This window comes from Euleptes europaea, chromosome 13 (assembly GCF_029931775.1).
Source record: "Euleptes europaea isolate rEulEur1 chromosome 13, rEulEur1.hap1, whole genome shotgun sequence".
NCBI lineage: Eukaryota > Metazoa > Chordata > Lepidosauria > Squamata > Sphaerodactylidae > Euleptes > Euleptes europaea.
This window is the reverse complement of record NC_079324.1, coordinates 30638993-30659186: the sequence shown is the minus strand read 5'-3', so window position 1 is coordinate 30659186 and position 20194 is coordinate 30638993. Positions and strand designations below refer to the sequence as shown.

At 46.4% G+C, this 20194-nt stretch overlaps 1 protein-coding gene across 4 annotated transcripts in view; it reads left to right on the top strand.

The window, feature by feature from the left end:
• The window catches only part of MTMR1 (myotubularin related protein 1), a 54867-nt gene extending 36524 nt beyond the window's left edge, over nt 1-18343 (top strand). For all 4 annotated transcript variants that reach the window (XM_056859447.1, XM_056859445.1, XM_056859446.1 and 1 more), the window contains 3 exons: nt 8062-8175; nt 10641-10817; nt 18159-18343. In XM_056859447.1, the coding sequence (XP_056715425.1) occupies nt 8062-8175; nt 10641-10817; nt 18159-18317 (450 nt within the window). In that variant the 3' untranslated portion in view covers nt 18318-18343. The remainder of the gene's footprint in view (nt 1-8061; nt 8176-10640; nt 10818-18158) is intronic.
• Nucleotides 18344-20194: the final 1851 nt, after the last annotated feature.

Here is a 20194-nt window from a genome sequence, read left to right as displayed (position 1 = left end):
CCCCAGGTATTTCAATTCTCGGAACCTGAGATGGCTCTTCTTTGGGTTGGCTTTGAGTCCGGCCTTGTGCAGGGCCTGTATGACACTGGCCAGATGTTGGAGATGGGACTCCCAATCGGGGCTGTAAATGATTATATCATCGATGTATGCCATGGCGTAGCCCTGGCACTGCGCCAAGGCCCGGTCAACCAGGCGTTGGAACGAGGCGGCAGCCCCGTGTAGCCCGAAAGGCATCACCTTGAATTGAAACAGGCCTGTAGGGGTAGCGAAGGCTGTTTTCTCCTTGTCTTCCTCTCGCATGGGGATTTGCCAATACCCCTTTGTAAGGTCCAAAGCAGAAATGTACTGGGCCGTTCCGAGCTGATCGATCAATATGTCAGCGCGGGGCATAGGATAGGCATCGAAGAGAGCAATGTCGTTGACGGCTCGGTAATCTACGCAGAAGCGTATACTGCCGTCCGGCTTCGGGACTAGCACTATGGGACTCCTCCAAGCACTCTCAGAGGGTTCGATTACCCCCATGGCCAGCATCTTCTCTACCTCTTGGTTGACATCCGTCCACTGCTTACGGGGTAGCGGTCGCCAGGGACTGCGAGCGACCTGCCCCGCCGGGGTCCTGATATTATGTGTTACCCAATGGGTCTTGCCCGGCGTTTGTGAGAAGACCGGCGGCAAACGCCGGATCAGTTCCTTCAGCTGGACCTGTTGGTCTGGCTGAAGAGCCCCGTCGATTTGGGGGTCTTCCCCTTTGTCTTGGCCAAATTCCCAGGGGAGCTCCCCCTCGTCTAACTAGCGGATCTTGCCCTAATTGGCACTCTTCCGGGATCTCCTCACCACGGGTGTGCCATTCCTTCAGGTCGTTTATGTGAAGACGTTTGCGGTGTCTCCAATTGGGTCCGCACTGGACCTGGTACGAGCTTGGCCCTAGCGCTCGGACCACTTTATAGGGGCCTCTCCACGGGTCTCCCCCTGCCCCGGACCCAAACACTCTTGCCCTCACTAACACTTGGGTCCCTTCCGTCAGAGTCCGCCCGTGTGTCGTGCGATCATACCGGGCCTTCTGGTTGAGCTGCGCAGTCACTAGGTTGCGGCTGGCTAGCTCTCTGGCCGTCTCTGCCCTTCGGCTTCCTCAGTCCCACCCCACTGATCTTCCATCACCCCTAGGATCCCTCTGGGTATCCGTCCATAGAGGAGCTCAAAGGGGGCGAACCCTGTGGACGCCTGAGGGGTCTCCCGTACCGCAAACAATATGGGATCCAGATACAGGTCCCACTGTTGCGGTTTTTCCCCTGCTAACTTCCTCAACATTGTTTTTAGCGTCTGGTTCATCCGCTCGACTAAGCCGTCCGTTTGCGGATGGGCTACTGTCGTGAAGATTTGGCGAATTCCTAATGTTTGCCACAAGTGGCGGGTCACCTTGGCCGTGAAGGAAGTTCCCCCATCCGTCAAGATCTCCCGGGGCAACCCCACTTGAGTGAAGAAGTGGATCAGGGCTTGACACACGCCGGATGCCTGCATGGTTCGGAGGGGAATGGCCTCGGGGTAGCGTGTGGCGTAGTCCATCAGGACGAGGATGAAGCGGAAACCTCGGGCCATCCGGGGTAGCGGTCCCACGAAATCCATGGCCACCCTTTCGAAAGGGGTTCGGATGATGGGTAAGGGTTGTAGCGGGACCCGAGGTGGGGCCTGGCTGCCTCCCTTTTGACATCGGGGACAGGATCGGCAAAAGGCCTTCACGTCTTGAGAGACCGCGGGCCAGAAAAAGTGAGCTAGAATGCAGGCCAGGGTATTCTTCACCCCCTGATGCCCGGCCCAAGAGTGGTCATGGCTTAATTCTAATACCCGCCCCCTGTACGGTTGGGGCACCAACAATTGGCGGATGGGCCCTCCCCGCCCCGCTACCACCCTGTACCAGTAACCCTTTTCAAAGGATATGTGGGGTACCCGGCCGGCACGGCGTGTGTCGTGGATTACCCCGTCTTTCACGGCTACCATCCGTCTGAGGGCATCCAGGGTAGGGTCTTGGTTCTGCTGTTCCTTGAAGGCCGGATCGCCCTCCCACTGCAAGTCCGTCATGTCCGCTGCCGGCGGTTCCGGCCCAGGGGCCTGGGGATCAGTTGAGGTCCCCGGTCAGGATTCGTCCTCCGTGGTCATGGTGCGGGCTACCGCATCCTCTTCGCTCGCTCTGCTCAGGTGTTGCAGCATCTCTTGGAAGCAGGGGGCATCCCGCCCGATTAGGGCAGGATATGGGAGTTGGGGCACCCGGGCTACTTCCATCTCGCACTCCCGGTTGTTCCACCTGACCCTTATCTTCACCACCGGGTACCTCTCTGTATGTTGATGGAAGCAGGCTACTACAGCTTCTCACACCACCTTCAACGTAGGGGCCAGGAGCTGGGTCCTTACCATAGAGATCGAGGAGGCACTATCAACCAGGGCCTGCAATTGTTGCCCCTGGATCTGGAGGAGCACCAGGGGCCCCTCTCTCCGGCTCATGGGATAACTGGCGTGTAGGGCTTCTTCCCAGCCCAGATCACACTCCATGAGCGGGCAATCACGACGATAGTGGCCCCACTGGCCGCAAGTAAAACATGGCCCCATCCCTTTGCTGTCCTTTGGGGGCCCTTCTTCTCGTGCAGTCGCCCGGCGGCCCTCCTCAGGCTTGCTGCATTGGATCCAATCCCGGGCTTTAGGCAGTATTACCAACAGGAGTTGTTCCAGGACCATTTGGTCGACAATGGCCTTACTCTCGGGTAAAGTGGGATGCATCCATCGGTAAGCAGCATCCCGAAGGGCCGTCACAAAGGCTCTTGGTGGTTCGCCTTTTTTCCATACCATGGTTCTAAATTTCAACCGATAGGTCTCGTCTGACACGGCGTATCTTTGGAAGATAGCTGTCTTCAGCTTGGTGTAATCTGCCCCATCGTCTTTGGGTAAAGCTTTCAGGGCTGCCTGGGCAGGCCCGGTTAGGTAGGGCCCTAGAATACAGGACCATCGTTCTTTAGGCCACCCAGCCGCCTCGGCCGTCCTTTCGAAGGCCTCTAAGTACCCATCAATTTCGTCATCAGATCCCAGCTTAGTAAGTGCTATCATCGGGAATCGGCCCCACCCAGGGGTGGCCCCAGCGGCGGACCCTGTACTGCCTTCTAGGGTCTTCCAGACATCCCGGAAAAGGGCGGCCTGGGCTTCCTGATGTTGGGCCGTCAATTCCTTCATCATGCGCTGCTGGGCCTCCTGTTGCAGCTGCAGCACGTCCTGTACCAGGCGCCCTTGTTGTTCCGTAAGCCACTGCCCGAACTGGGCGAGGTCCAGTGTGGCCCCTTTCGCAGGCTCAGCGGGCTCCATCGGTGGGGCCGGCCTTTGCTCGGGGCTGGCAGCTGCCTGTACAACCAACGTAGGGGACCTGAGGAGCACCCTCCCAGGTTTCCACCCTGGGGGAACAGGAATATGGGGCGCCGCCTTCCTCACCGCGGCCCCAGTGCCCACATTCTCCACCACGTGGAGAATTCTCCACCACCCTCCCGGCTGTCTGATGTCAGCCCATCTCTGGGTGAGTCTGGCCGTCAGGCCCCCGTCCTCTCCATCTGCCTGCCCCCACACTCCCACCGGGGTCGTTCCGGGGTTGTTGGGGCGGGAGCCACGCAGGCCCGTTTGTCGCCCGCTTCCCTTGGCCCCCTTCCGCCTCCCCGCCCCTCGCCAGCCGTGAGTTGGGGCCACCGACGCTTCCTCCTGTCGCGCACAGCTTGTCTGGACTTCAGGAGTTTACCTGGTAGCAACTTCACACCACGCAGTTCTGCTATGTACAGTTTATTTACAATATCTACACAGAGTCCTTTGGCTGTTAACATTCACAGCTCTGAGCATCAGCATGCTCCGCCAGCATATATATTTCAGGCAAGAGGTAACTTACATTCACTATACAGACTTATATACACATTTATGACCAATCACAGTTCACCTGAGATGAGTCATTCTGGAAATCCCCATTCCTGGCTGTACAACCTGGATCAGACCAGCATCATCACATGACTTAGCTGTCACTCTGATCAGTATGATCTGTTTAGCAAACTGCAGACTAGGCATAACTTTGACATATGTTGACACCCCCTGGCCTCCAGTTGCCCCCCGGCTCGGGCATTCCACCCTGCTGCCGTGGATGCTGGGCCCTGCCCACGGGTCGTGCCTCCCCCCCATCTCCCTCCCTGCTCGCCAGCTGATGAGCGGGTCCGCTGTCGGTCGCGTGGGCCATCGGCCCCCCCACCGGGGCGCATGGGAGAGGCTCAGGCCGGCCTCCGCACGCCGTCCCTCCTGGCTCCCCCCCCCCCGGTAAGTAGGGCTGCCGGGGGTCGTTCTCCCCCCTCCCATCTGCTGCGGCCGGGACTGGGGAGCCCGGGACGTCCCGGGAGCCCGGGCGGGAGGGTGACCCGGGACACCTATTTTTTAAAGCCCCCCAAAAGCCCTCTGTTGGGGGAAAGGCAGACAAGGGGGCTTAAGCAGGGAAAATGATGCTTGTGTACGTGGGACCTGCAGAAAATGCACACCCCATGTACATGGTGACCAAAGACACTGTGCAGTCTTTCTAAAAAGATTGTACCAAGCCAGGTTTGGGGGGGGGGAAAGCAGGGAGAAACACAGGAAGGTGAATAAAGGACAAGGCTGTGTGGGTCCTCCTGAAAATAGTACTGCTGTAAGGAAGCCAAGGCGCAACAAAAGTTGCATGTGGAAAACATCCTGTTTTGTGCCTATTATATGCTTAGATTTGGGTACATTTTCTCAACTATCTTGATGCCAGAATGTCAGATGTCAGTTTAGAATGTTCTGTGCTGATATAGTAATACAGGGAGCATATTGTCAGCATCCAGGGAACAAGGAAATACCGAATATACAGGTAACAGGTACTCAACAATCTCCCCTGTTGTTCACAATCTTGAATTTAGTACCAGATCAGTTTATGCTGGGTCATTTTCTAAAAAGTCTGCAGTTCTTAATTTAGCCTCTTTTTTAGATGTTTTGCTGTAAACTGTAACATTGGAACAGTTTGGCTTTGAGGGCTTTTGAAGGGCTTCTCTGCACTAAGATTTCCCCCCTCTGTCTCAAATCGGAGTCTATGCTGGAAACACCTGGCAGTTGGCACAGTAGTATCACCACACTGAACACTGAACTTCCTTGGAGAGAGACAAAATGCACCCCCTTGACTTCTTGTGCCTCCAGGACATAGGCCATTCATTTGTCCAGTGGCAGTTTGTCATGCTGTGCATGTGACCACTAGGTGAGCCAGTTGTCTTTGGTAGACGGCCAGACAGGGAGGGGAATCTTAAGCGCAAACTAAAAGCTTGAGAAGTAACAGATGATAAAATTCTTGCCACCACCTGGCAGTATGTAATAGGTGACTGTATTGCCAAATGATTGTTCATGTTACCCAACAATTGTGGGTAGCAGCCCTGATTACACGACACGGTGTGTGTTATGGCCTTGTTTCCAGATGTGTACCTTGTCTGGGTCAAAAAGTGGTTTTGGGGGGGGTCAATATGAGGTGTCCTCGGTCGTACTCTTTATGTGCAACTTTGCAGAGTCACAAAATGAGCCCAGGTGAGTATTTAGAAGAAGACAATTACTGGTTGTCAGTGTGCAGTTGCATAGTTGGGACCACCAGTTTTGAGAAGGGAGAACAGAACAAAGGGCAAAAAGCAACCAATACCCCCTGAATCTCAAGAGAGAGCATTATTGGTGTGCATTATTCTCTGCCCGAATAATGAGGCTACTCTGGATATTGTTTTGCTATTAGATGTGCTTGTAATATGGAAGCCCTGGGAGTAGACAGTTAAGCGCATGTATTATGCACATTGCAAACATGCACTGGAACACATAGGAGTGCAGGGATTTGGGAAGTGTATGTGCGGCTTAAGACTATGCTTGACATAATGCCCCTCTTCCTTTCAGATGTTCCCCCTTCGAAAGCCCTGAATTAATTCTGTATTTTCTTTACTTCGTTTTGTTGTGAATTTAAGTAATGCTTAAAAAAAAAAACACCCAACTTTCATCCTCAGTACTCCCTTTTAGAGCATTTCCATCCAGAAATTTGAGCTGTATATCATAGCTGTTACTTGGTGGAAAGATTCCCACTTCTTTTCTTGTGCTTGTTGGTATTAAAGTTTGCATGATCAAAGTGTTTAATATAATCCTGTTTTTTACAATACCATCAGTTAATTATGTTGGACACTGCTTCCTCTTTGGAAACGTGTGCAACTATTTTCATTGGGGGACGACGACCCCCATAATGCTTTAAACATCTGGAAGAAACAAAAACCCTTTACTGGCAGCATAACTCAGAACAGCCTTTTCTGGTTTGGATTTTATTTTACCTCCCTCATTACTCCCCATTTCTTGCTATAACTGTTCAGTTTCCCTCATGTAAAAGGCTGTGAAACAATTTTGTTAGTTCCACATGTGTGCAAAATCTGAATCCAGCAAGAAGTTTGAAATAAGCATGAACAGGTCTAATGAAAGGAGAGTTGAGTGTATTGGAACTGAAAGGAGGAACTGGGACTACGTTTATAGAACAGGCTTCTCGTTTTTTTTCAAAAGAGGATACTGTTTCTTACAGCGCAGTCCTGTGAAGAATTACACCTATCTAAGCTAATTCAAATCACTGGACTTAGGCTAGAGTAGCTCTTCATAGGGTTGCAGTGTTAATCTCAATATGTAGAGCATTGATGAGTCATAATCCTAATGGACAGTAAGATAAAAGAGCCTTTTCATCTCATATAATTTATAGCATCTCTACCCTGTATCTTACAGCATTTCAAACTTCCATGGTGCTTGCAGTGCTTATCTGACCATCTATTACATTAACTGTGGCTAAACTCATAGCCAAGGATAGCCATTTTAAAACAACAACAACAACATTTGAGGTTAAGGGAATTCTGCTGGGATTGGAATTCCTTGCTGTCCTTATCAATTATTTTTTGCAGCGGGGTCCATGAAAGAACAAACAACAAATGGCAGCAGATTACGCAAACTGAATTGGCGACAACCAGATGAAACTCCCTGGGACCAAGAGGGCCGGAAGCTCATCTGGTTCTGTTCTCATCTTTTAAATTGGATGGAGAGCAACAAAGGGGCTTAAGGGTAGATGTGGTGAGCTTGTACATGGCAGGGGCAATTCCCAGTGGCATCTACAGAGTTTTCAGCACGAACTTGTTACAGGCTAAATCACAAAAAAACTTGCCAATGGCTGGAAGGCAAGCATTTTTGCTAGCTGGGTTATAAAATCCAGGTTTTACTCCAGTGGAATTGAATCCACACCCCAGCAGATGTAAAACATTTCAAATGGAGCCTCTGCGGTCTCCTTCAGCACACTGAGATGATAACTACAAAGTTTTCTAAGAAATATGGCCTGGAATGGAGCCCCTATATGAGAAATGTCTAACTTGGCCAGCTCTGGAAGAATCTCTCTGTATGTTTGCAGAATCTCAGCATAGACTTGTATTGCTTAATACCTTCCTGTCCTTGATGGGCTGCAACTGAGATTCTGTATGAATTCTGGTTGCCTGAATGATGTATGTAAAAGTATTTTGCTGTCATTCTGGTATAATGAAAACAGTTGTTTGGGTTTGGAGGGCCATCCTCCCTTTCTGATTTTTTCTACCATAGAGGTTAAGCTATAGTAACTTAATAGTGAATCCTGCTGCCACACGTTTGTTCAACCATGCCTGCTTTCATTTGGTTAAAAAAAGGAAGAGAAGAGAACCTCAGGTGGGGAAATGGAGGCAGTTATGCAATCGCATGATCTCTCTTTCACAGATGTAATAATAAGGATCCTTTAGGGAACCTTGATAAGCAATCCTCTTTCAACAGAAGGTTGAATGAAAATGCTGGCTGCCGAGTCCTTCCTTCTCACAGTCTTTGCAGCTCTAATGTTTCTTGGAGATTTTATAAACTTTAACACTGCATTTTCCATTAGAATTTTCTTATCTTGTTATAGAGAGGAAAATATTTAAATGGAAACAGGATTGTTTTCTCTTAACAAAAAATTAACAAAACATTTTATTGTTTCTTTAGTTTCCAGCTGCCTTTGAGTTCAATGAACTGTTCTTGATCACCATTTTGGATCATCTTTACAGCTGTCTCTTTGGCACCTTTTTATACAACTCTGAACATCAGCGAATTAAAGAGGTAAATCAACTGTATAATACACAGAAGCAGGAAATGAGATAAACGAATTTTTGAGGACATATTTCTTTTGTAGAGCTAAAAGTACTTAAATACGACCTAGAAATGAATTTTCAGAATTCTTTTGATGTGCAGAATAGCCTCCAAATGCCACAGGTACAATTTTGGAATCAGCGCTGGTTAAAAACCTATTCCCACTCTTTAAATCTGTTAAAATTTCTTGCCAAATTTTCCAGCTGAGCTTTTGCCAGAGCATAACTTGAAATTGAAGTGAGCGTCCCTGTGTCTTTTCTCCTTGTGACTTGGGTTTTTAATGCATGGGTCTTAAATGAGGAGTCATCAAAACCAAGAGCAAATTGTTATTTCCACTGCAGGGAAATGTTGACTAGACAGATCTCCTTGTCTCCAATACAGTTTGTACTCATTGGCCCTTCCCTACAAATATTGTTTCTACCCAGAAAGAAGTCCTGAGTGTCTTTCCCCGTTTCTTGTTCCAAGCTAGAAAGTAACGTGGTCCAGTGGTCTAGGACAGTGGTAGAGCACATGCTTTGCATTTAGAGACAAGCCTTAGAGGGCCATGCTAGTCAATGTAGGCAGTTCTGGGCTGTAGACGGTGTACATAGGATGCACTTCCATTGCATTGCAAGGGACTTTTGTGAATTCTTTAGCAGAGTTATCTGTATCCATGATGCCTCTGAACAAGCCTGAATTAAGAAATGTTTGTGGGAAGCATATTTAAGGAGGTCCTGGGTGCATTGTTTTCTAAGTCTGTAATTCTAGTCCTGTTGCATTGGTTATTGGATGTTTTTTGCTATCTGACCGAACTGTTTTTTATCATTTGTAATCCACCTTGAGCCCTGACCTGGATAGTCCCAGGCTAGCCTGATCTCAGATCTCAGAAGCTAAGTAGGGTTGGCCTTGGCTAGTATTTGGATGGGAAACTTCCAAAGAATACCAGGGTTGTGACACAGAGGCAAATAACCTCTGAACGTCTCTTGCCTTGAAAACCCTGCGGGGCCGCCATAAGTCAGCTGTGACTTGACCATGCCAAAAAAAAAAATCCACCTTGACTCTCAGCAAGAAAGATGAGGTGTAAATCCAGTAAATAAAATTTAAAAATGGGTCACAAGTTACTTTGTACACAGAAGATGCAGAGTAAAGGCATGCTTTAACCAGAAGCTCATTCCCCCATTTATATCAGCAAGAAAAGTATTTGGGGGAAATGGAGACTTTGTTTGCACGATCTGGTGTGTATCTGATTTAAGTTGACTGATTTAGCCCTGCAAGTTGCATGATCGCACCACAAGATGGAGCTGTATTATGCATTCTCACCAAGTATGTGCTGACCAGACATCTCCCTCTCATGAATGGCTAATCTAATGCAGCTCCCTTTAAAAAAAACGTAATTTAGGAGACAACTGTAGTGGAAACAGATGCTTTATAGCATCAAAGGAGTATAAAATTGCAAGATGAAGCTGATAAGAATTCAGATTCTGAAACCTTGATTTAATAATGGTTTTATGGTAGTGTTTGTGTTTGGTTAGAGAATTTAAGGACCCCAGTGAATAAAGCTAAACGTGGACATTTAATTAAAAACTCTATATTTGGGTAGGTGTAGGGAGACTGTAGATTTAAAAAAAGACTGTGCTGCTTTGCTAAAATGCTGCCTTGTTGACTGCATTTTGTAGGGTGTGTTTTTGCTGACTTCCGGATATTTTATGTTGCTGCTTTCACTATTATTTTTTGTTTACTTGAGATTGATAAGTGTTCAGTGCTAAAAGCATGCATTTGTTCCTCCAAGCCCATTATTTCCTAAACATATCTAAATTTCAGCCCCTTTTTACTGATACTCCAAGGAAATAAAATTCAGCATTTTTAATGCCTGATGCTTGAAATATAGTCAATAATGACCACGGTGTCGACATATGGCTACTTATTTATTTATTTTCTTTAAAGGACAGTACCTGAAAACCATTTCAGGCCCATCAAATGGCCTTTTCTTTAATGCAGGCACTTTTCTAAATTAGTAGCTTTTGTATTTCATCTTGGAGCAGATTTTTTTGAAGCATGTCCCTAGGAACCCTGGCATTCCATTCAAGCTTCTCAGGGATTCCTCATTGAGAAGAACTGCAGTGACTGCCAGGCTTCCTTGAAAGGCTGCTTGTCCATTTGTAGTGATCCTGCACGCCTGCAGGGATCTCTTTGGCATGTTCCTTCTAGCATGTGTGATTTCAGCAAGGCATTCTAGGGTATATTCTTAAAGGTAAAAACGAGGCCCAGCAAGTCTGGTCTGAACCAAGACCCTCTCTGTAGAAGGCAGGGCATCGACAGAAGAAACACCAGGATTCCCCAGCAGATAAATTTATGAAGAAACATTGTCCTGTGAATTGTAAGCTTTGGGAATTGGTGCATTCCCAGAGCATTCCTTGTAAATGTGCTTGACAAAAAATATATATTTGTATCTTCAGGAAATCCCTGCAAGAACCATCTCTTTATGGTCATACATTAATAGCCAACTAGATGAATTCAGCAACCCTTTCTATGTAAACTATGAAAACCACGTCCTCTATCCAGTTGCCAGTCTAAGCCATTTGGAACTATGGGTAAACTATTACGTGCGATGGAATCCACGAATGAGGCCCCAGGTATGCTTTTTCCCCCTTTTCTTCCTTTTATTGGAACAGGTTTCTATGTTCTTTACAGTTTTTAATGAAAACGTATCACCAGCCAGACAGCTATAAACCAGGTATCAAGTGCCGGGCTCAGATTGCATGTAGTAGCACTCCAGGGGCATGGGTTGGTTAGTTGGAGTAGGACTTGTAGACCCATCAACTCCCTCTTCTCTCTGGCTAAAACATCACATTTAAACATGCAGCAGCTGCTGAAAACAGTTGCAAGGAGATCCACAAATTCTGGATGACCTTACCTTGGAACGCCGAACATTACTTGTGGTTTCCACTGTCTCCATCCCCTCTCCTGAGTCCTGCGGCACATGCAGAGAATTAAAGTGCAGCAGTATTTCACTTCACACACCACTCTTTGAAGATGCTCTGCAGCGTGAGATATTCTTAAACAGAGGTCTGGTGGCACCTTAAAGGCCAACAAAATTGATCCCGGCAAAAGATTTCATGAATCAGGGCTCACTTCATCAGATGCACGAAGTATACACGGATGTACACTTCACCAGACTTCTGTTTAATTTTGCTGCAGCAGACTAACATGGTTACCCCTCTGGAAATGTTGCCTCAGGGTATCTCCAAAAACTGAGGCAAAGAAAGGCTAACCCTTCCCACGAGTTGTCTGTACGTTCCAGAAAACGTAGGACATGGAATCTTTCTCTTCCATCGAACATGAAATTAGAGGCTTTTCTTCCCCCTCCCCCCACCAAGTCTGTGCAGTGCGTGGAGGTAAGTGCTGGCACAAAGTTGAAAACATCCAGGGATGAGCAGTTGCCAGAAAGATTTATGGTTGCCAGAGACAATAACATCCTTGTAACTCTCTTAACAGCCACCGTACCTATAATCCCATCCCCTCCTAAAGTCTGGGATAACTTAGCTGTGTGGCTCTGCATAATGTGAAGTGACAGGAGAGCACTTAAAGCTGAGATTCTCATGTAGGGTACAGTTCCGCATGAAAAAATGGAGCTGGTTCATACATAACTCATAAACGTGTTAACTCGTTTGATTTCTGATTGCTGTTTGGCATTGAATTGCATTGTGTCCGAGGCGATGCGAAAGTTCTGTGGCTCATTCTTACACACACACACAAACACACTCATCATTGTTGGCTGGAGTGTTGAGCATGTGCTTGTGACCCAATCTACAGTCTTCTGTGGAGTGTCCATGTTACTGTGTCATGTGGTCCTTAAACCTATTGTATGTTCTTTGAAACTTGTAATGTTACTGAAGTGTATCTTTGATTTGATAATCACTGCTTTACGGTTATTGTGTTACGCTCCCTCCGCTGATTAGATTAGTCGAGGTTCCTGTTCCTTTTTCAGGGGCCACAGTTGTCCAAACCCTTTGGAAAGCAGTAGTTTGATAAGGTAACCACAAATCCAAACTGGTTGGTGTATTCTTCAGTGCCCCACTTGCTGGTCACAGGGGCAGTCTTAACCAATGGGCAACAGGGGAAATTGCCCCAGGCCCCATGCTCGGGGGGAGGGGCTGACTACCTATGGCTCCACCCCCTCAATGGAGGAGGGCAGCTGGCTTGGTGGCAGCAGCTGCTTGTTCCTGCCCCACCCAAGGCAGCCAGCTTCCGCTGGTGGCAGCGGCTCCACCCATCTCGGATGGGGCAAGGGGTGCCCCTTGCTTGGACCATGGTGGCAAGGGGTATGTGCAGTGGGGGGCAGCAATCATTCTTCGGCCCCAGCTTGGATTTTTACCCAGGGACCCAGAATTACTGACTGTCCCTGGCTAGCCATGGACAGATTATGCACGCTTGAATAAAATAAGAACACAAACGTTACTTGAGTAGAAGTTATTGGGAATAGGGTAGATGGGGTGGCGTAGTAGTTTTTAGTTGTAAGCCGCCTTGAACAGGACTCTGAAGAGGCAACATAGAAATATTCTACATAAATAACTAAATAGGTAAGGATGTTGGATTTGGACTGGGGAGGCCTGGTTCCAAATCCCCACTTGGGACATGAATTTCAGTGGATCCCCATGGACCAACTGCACTTTGTCAGCCTCTAACCTACTTCACCGGTCTGTTGTGAGGAGGGGGGGGTCCACTTATGCCACCCTAAGCTCCTTGAAGGAAGGCTGGGGTGACTGTGAGGAACGAACGAATGAATTCTTAGTAGGCTTCTTCCTGGGGAAGCTGGGACAGGTCTTCTTTCAAAGCTCTGTTAGAAACATCGCGTCAGGTCTTGAGCCGTTATCATTGAGCGCTAAATCTTTTTACCTTTAGGTTTTGTGTTGCTGTACGAGAACGAAATTTAGGACCTGAAACCTGCATAATCACTAATTGCCTCATAGGACCTATTAGAAAGTCTCATTTTGCTGCCAGCTTGGATTACCCATTTGTGCTGACTCTTCTTTTCCTTCCCTTTCTGAAGTCAGACTTTCTTTTTAAGACTGCTAGTAAAGGTGCCTAATCCCTCTCTTTAGAATACCTTTACACCCTCTGTGGTGGTGTGTTTTCCTGCTTTTCTTTTCCTCAATGTGGATTTCTTTGGGAAACCACTTGGTTTTTTTAAAAAAATGCAGGAATCTTATGCTTCTGATAAGATCGGAAAGAATTTGTTAAGCACATCGGTTCGGCCACAGACTTTAAACGTGGAGGCATTGCCGCAGTGATACACAATAATGGCTTGAGTCCTGCCCAAAGCGCTCCCTACCAAACTATTTTGTGTTCCTATCTCACATTTGATAGAAGAAAGTTCTTAAGTTGCTACCAAAGTTCTTGGTAGGGAGATGTTGCATCAAGGCGGCTTGAGCTGCCATGGAGAAAAGGCTTCCATATAGGAAGGGCCAAGGAATTGCATATGGTAGTTGCAGATTCAGATTTATTATTAATGCAGCATAAGCCAGTAAAACACATGTCATTTATACTATGGTGGTTGCATACTTGTAACACAATGTGTACAGCTTTCCTATTGTTTCCTTCCCATAGAAATGCTTTGGGTCATGTTTGAATTTTGTCATGTTTGGATCAGCTTTCCACATAAGACTCAGCGTGATAATGCCTTGCATTCCCTCTTGAGCATTTCAGCAGTAAGTCAGAGAAGGAGCCCAGGGAACATGGTCGCATTGAGGGAATATCGGGCCAGTAATGCTGCCCGGGTACCGCAGCCTGGTATGAAATCCTGGGCCTGTGGTCGTGACTGTTGACATGAAGAATGTGGGAAAGAGTTCTCGCAGTCCTGAGGAAGAACCCCCATCAAAACATGCTCTAAATAAGAGTTCTGGGTCCTTTCCTTTTAAGGAGGGATTCAAAAGGTTTTAAGGAGTGGCAGCTGCTTGCCCGAATGAACGCTGAAGAGTAGAAGCTGACTGACCAGTGTGAGGACTTGATGGGGATAGCTTGGTTGCATCTCTTCCCATGTTCATAAATGGAGCAGCGGAGGGGGTGGAAACAATCGAAGCCTCTCTTACAAGTGAGATGGTGTAAAAGGAGAAGTCACGGGCCATCACTCGACAGATCAGAGGGTGGTGGGTTTTGTTGTTGTTTTTTCTGTGCATCACACGAAACAGGTTAGGCTCAGCAGGCATGTAGCACACTGTTTTTGTTGGCTGTGTCATCATGACATGCCTGTGTGTTCTAGCCTCTAATACCCCGGCTCTTCAGACTGACTTCACGTGAACAGCCTCTGTCAATTTGCAGGCAGTTCGATCTGAATCGGCCGGCCACGTTTTGTCTTCTCTCAAACCTTGAAATACTTTTTTCTTCCCTGCAGTGAGGGTGGACCGTGTTGAGTCCTAGTACCCATTCATTCCTTTGTCACGTTTCTTCTTTTCAGACTCAGTTCCTTTTATTCCTATGAAGCATGTTTTCTCTGTGCTGTAGGATCTAATTTTGGCACTTGCTTTGTGCTGTCTCAGTTTATATTTCCAGTAAATTTCAGAAGCGTGCCTTCTATAGTAGAAGCTGGCTGCTTAAGTGTGCCTACTTTTGGAAGAATGCAGCTTTCAGCTCTAGTATTGGACTGTTTGTGGCAATGCCCTATTTTAGGGATTAAAAGCAGTTCTGCCAGACTGTCTGCTTGTTGAAAGGGAGACAGAAACAACAGTTACTGCAACACAATTGTCTTTTTTGAGCAAAATGTTTTCAGACTCTGCTTCTCTAGAATGGAGTCTGACACTCAGCTTTTCTACACAACTCAGGGTTCCTCTGGTTTTGTATTGCTTCTGACCCCTGCACCAAAAGCCCCACAGCCTTCCAGGCAAGCAGAGGTGAGGTTTTTGAGTCCAGGTGACCCTTGGGGGGCCTCATCTTAAGACCCACAGAGTGAGCCCACAGTTGCTGTTGCAGGACTGCCTTGTCGCAGCTGGGATACGTATGAAGGATTTCTCTGGCGTTTTGAGGTCTGAAGGTAGGTTGTAGTTTTTTCAGCATTGAAAGGGATGCGACAAAGTCACCATGCTTTGTACTGGCCCTACACTCCCTACCTGCCACTTTTCGTGGCCTGCCAGATGCTCGACAAACCTGCCTGTGTTTCATTCATGAGCAGGAGCAGCCGTGGGAAGCTTATAGAACCCCTGATACACAGTGCTCAGTTTATCACAGATTATGCAGGCTTGGTGCATGTGTTCATTTGGAGGGTGGGGGTCCCACTGTTTTTGCATTGCTTTGAAACACTGCCGTGGTGATTTGACCAGAGCAATATGAACAGCCGTGATCCTGCCACATCCTGTTCAGCTCTGGCTTCTGTTTCCGGCCTTGAGGGGAGAAAATTGGAGCTTTTCCCGCACCACAGTAGCTTCAAGAGTTTAGGGGTAGGATCAGGCGGCAAAGGAGGCAGTGGGTTTTAAAATCTCTCTGCAGCCTTCTCTTTTATCTCCCATTGCTAAAATTGTTTTTAAAAGTGCTTTCTGAAGAAGATACGCATTCACCGCTGAACGATTTTCATTTGAATGACCGTCCTTGAGCTAGCAAAGGAAAGTGCAAGAATACTCAGTCGCCATCCATCCAATTAAAAGCTGATAGCAATGTAAGCGAGTCACCATTATGCTGCCTTTTATGCTTATCCTTGTCAGTACAGATTTCACTGTAGTTCACAGTGCCGAAAGAATGGAAGAAAAGAGGTGTATTCTACACATGCCAGGTTTTAGATGCTATTTAACGGGCCTTTTGTGGCTATGTTGGTTTGTGGCAGGTTTGCTTATGAGCCAGAAGCTGCACTGGTTGTAGGTTTCCTCTCGTGTTTGTGCGTTATATCACAGTGTTGCCCATTAGACTAATATGAGTGTGTGACCTCATGCTTCCTAACCCACAGGATCTATTTATAATTAGCAACACAGTGGAAACAGAATAAGAGCTTTAGTAAACTCATAAACATGAAATGAAACTGTTCCATTCACTAACCCAAAGCAGAACAAAAGCTTGCATACCTGGGTGGATTGAGTGGAAGGTGACCTAAACTGTTACAATCCATAATCTTTCCCAGAGCATTTGGTTGTGATCCTTATGCTTTTTTTACCAGATGTTACACCATACAGTGGGAAAACAACCATGCAGCAGCTGACAATGTGCCTAAAAGTGCTGTATGAATTGGCCCTTGCTTAAAACCTGGCCACAGTTGAGCCTCATCCCTGTTGTGTAGGACACATGGGAGTAAATAAGATCCCTTATGTCCAAAGCTTCTTGAAAGATATGTGAAAAACCATTTCAGGAATAAAATGGGTTTTAGTATGTCTTGAGCAGCTGTTAGTTAGCAGATTTTTTCCCCTATTCTGGATATGAGGTCTCCCTTAACAAATAACCTTTTCTTTTAATACATTGGTGTACTGGTATAATAGTAGTAGTTCTACCTTTAGTAGCAATTTAATTCATGGCCCTAAAGTGGAGATTAATGTTTTTGTTACTTCAGGTATTTATTGGTACTAATGAAGCGTATTTGCAGCCTAATTGAGTTAGTTAAGAAAAAAAACAACAACTGCAGAAGCTGGTGAGAGGATGGCTAATCAATTTTATAGCAAGATTAGATCACTAATGATTCCCCCCCTCCCCAAAATTACTAGTGGATGCAAAATTCTTCCTGGGGCTCTTGTCCCTCTCTGTCATAACATTTCCATGCTGAACACTGAAATGGAGCAAAGGTGGGCTTGTCTTTCTTGTCTGGAATGTTCAGCTGCAGTTGAAAATGTGTACTGGTTGCAAAGCGTTGCCTAGCAGCAGACTGTAAGCCGTGACACTCAGAATCTACAAAAGGAAAGAGACCTGCACCGCCTTCAGGAATCCAGCACTGCATAAGCTAACTCGAATGCCAACCAGAATGGTTTGAAGTTGGTTCTTCACCCACTAGGCTTCAAGCTTGCCTGCAAAGGACGCCCTTTGACCTGCTTGACGTTTGGCCTTCTTCCAAATGTATAAGGGGGTTGGTAACTCACTGCAAAAGAAAAGCCCCAAGAGATCAAAGACACACTTATTTGTTTTGCAGGTCCTGAGGGACAACAGGTCTCAAAAATAGGTTCCTGGGTTAGGCCCCATTTGCCAGACCTCGGGAACTGGTCCCCCCCCCCCCCTTGTCTCTGTGACCTATTTAACAAATATGTGTTTTGCTGCCCTCTCTCTAATTGTAAACCTGCCCAGAACTCCCCATTAGTGTCAAGTTTCTTTGGAGGATACAGTGTATTAGTAATCTGTTTATTTAATATACCAAATTTAAGGGTGCAGAAGCAAGTATGCAGTTGGTATCAAATTCACAGCAGCCTACATTCTGAAATGCAGAAACTTTTACAAGGCTGCCAAACTCAAACTGCTTCTTTAAGGTGTTGTTGTGTACATATCCCTTTTCCTCTTTTTCCTTTGTTTGTCTGGAGTTATTCCCAAATATAGAACAAGATCACTGTTAGAATAATACAGCCTTATTACGCTTGAGGCAAATGATTTAAATGTTTTCGTGACATGTACGGAGATTCCCTATTAAAGATTTTCATAACAGTTTTTTTATGTTTAGCAAATTGGGAAGCCATGTTCGTCTCCCCGCAAAAATGATGGGAAAATAAGAGAATACTAATAGTATGCCTTTCTTTTGTCATCTCCTTGCTTTTCTCCCTTTTCATGAACCTTTGCTGTTTGCCAGTTGAAAGTGCAATCCTATCCAGGTGCTCTCTAGTTCTAAACCCATTGAAATCAGTGTGTCTAAATTGGAATAATTCTGCATTACTGTATGAAAGAGAAATATATTCCAGTTGTGCACATCGAGGAGGAATCTAGGAAGATCATTTAATCTAGAGAGCTGTTTAAAATTTCAGCACCAGCTTTCCATTTCACGTACTGCAACAGAGAGAATACTGTTTTTTTTAACGTGTTCACAGATGCCAGTTCACCAGAATCTGAAGGAGCTCCTTGCCATCAGAACTGAGCTTCAGAAGCGGGTGGAGGAATTGCAGCGGGAAGCCGCTACACGCTCCCTTTCTTCTTCATCAGATAGGGGGTCGTCTCCCGTAGCCACCCCCGTGCACACCTCTGTCTGACGTGTGACTGGAATCAAGGTACGGTTCTGTTATGAAGGCAGCCTGGCCCACAGAAGACTTCCATGCCCGCAGAGGGTGGCGGGGTGTTGTCACCTGACCCCGCTGTGCATCTGTTCTGCTGAGGCCAACAAGCGTTTTCCTGTGTGCGACACTGTAGAGAGGGTGGTGGTTGCTCGTCTCCCTTGTATCTCCTTGATGTGTTTAACTGAATTTACCATTGAAAAGTTAACTTTCTCTTAAGCAACCTACAACAGAACCGTCTGAAGCTGGGACTCCATCTGTCAGGCAAACAGTGCAGACGGCACTTTGCTGTCTTTCCCAGTGAGAAGCCCCCAATGGATGGCCAAGCCTGCCACGAACCAGAACAAACAGAGTGATAATTTGTGACAGGGGAACTTTCCTGGTTCCTTGGTACTTAATGTAATTATTGGGTGGTGGTGGTTGGTTTTTTTTTAAATAATCCATAGCAAATAATATGTTTCTTGGGACAGTTGTAGATGAACTGATGCACTTTGAAATTAGTTTAATTTTTAATACTACAGCCAGTTTTATATTTTGAATAAACATGCCATTTAAAATGAACAGGATTTGCCAACTGTAAGATACCTGGTGGCTATAATATTATCTTGGAAACCTGGATTACTGAATACTATTTTTTCACGTTTTCTGTAGTTATTGCCCACTTCCATCCACATAAGTGAGAGACTGAATTTCACTCAATCACGTCATTGGCCTATCTATACAAAATAACTTTGGCCTTGCCTGACGGTTAAATGTGTAAATTGCAGGTGCAAATGTTGTTTGCCATATCATGTCAAAAGCTGTACACACAAAGGATTTCTGTTCGTGTGTATACAAGGCCAAATAGACCTTCCAGCGACATCTGAAAAGACTCAAGTTTCCCTTTAGACACTTTTTAAGGGTTGAGAAATAGTAAGTTGTAATTATTATGACAGGTATGTTTTTTAAGCAAATCAGTCATAACCTGCTTCTTTGAGACAATAAAGGCTGTTGTGTTCTTCCAATTGCTGTTTGATAAATTTGGCAGAAGCCTTGAGTCCCAGCGATAAAGTTGGGCTATGAATGACTTAAACTAATAGATTCATTTAACCTGTGTTTCCTATAAAAATGTCTGGCCAACTGCAGCCAATAGGTACCGCAAAATGCTGTGTGTTTGTGGCAGTGCAAGGTCAGATGACCTACAGGCTATGCGGCAGACCCAGGCCCGCACTCCCCTCTACCCCTTATGTGCTGCACTGCTGCTACTCCTCAGCTCTGAAGATTGGGGGGGGGACCACTGAGGGAGGGGGCTCTAGGTACTCTTTGTATTGATAATCTCGTATTTACATTTTACTTGGGGCAGCTGGCAACAAAGTTGGCCACTGACTTTTTCTTCTTTTTGGGCACTGCTCTTATCCTACCTAATTTTTTGTGTTTGACCCATCTTTTTCTTCCTCCACTACACTTTACAAATTTTGCCATCTTCCCTTTCTCGAACACTGGAGATGGCGCAGTTCCTTTACATTCAGCCCCACGTCCAGAATGTATTGGTTTGTGTTTGACAAGTCTTGATTTGATTACACAAGCACCAAAAGCAGCACAGCTACAGCTGAATGTGGTTTTGCTCGAGTTGGGGTTTTTTTGTGTGTCCTGGACTCAGTCCTCAGCCACTTTTTGACGAGGAAGCCTTCTGACACCTTTCCAAGAGATTATTTTGATAGGTCTATCTGGGGGGCTCCTGTAATATTTTTGTACTCTGGAAATGAAACAGACTTTAAACATTCTGTGTTGCAATGCAGAGATCCATGCATGTAGTTTAACACAGCGCTGAGGGCCATTTTGGAAAGAAACGGGTCACGACATCTACTTAGGGTTCT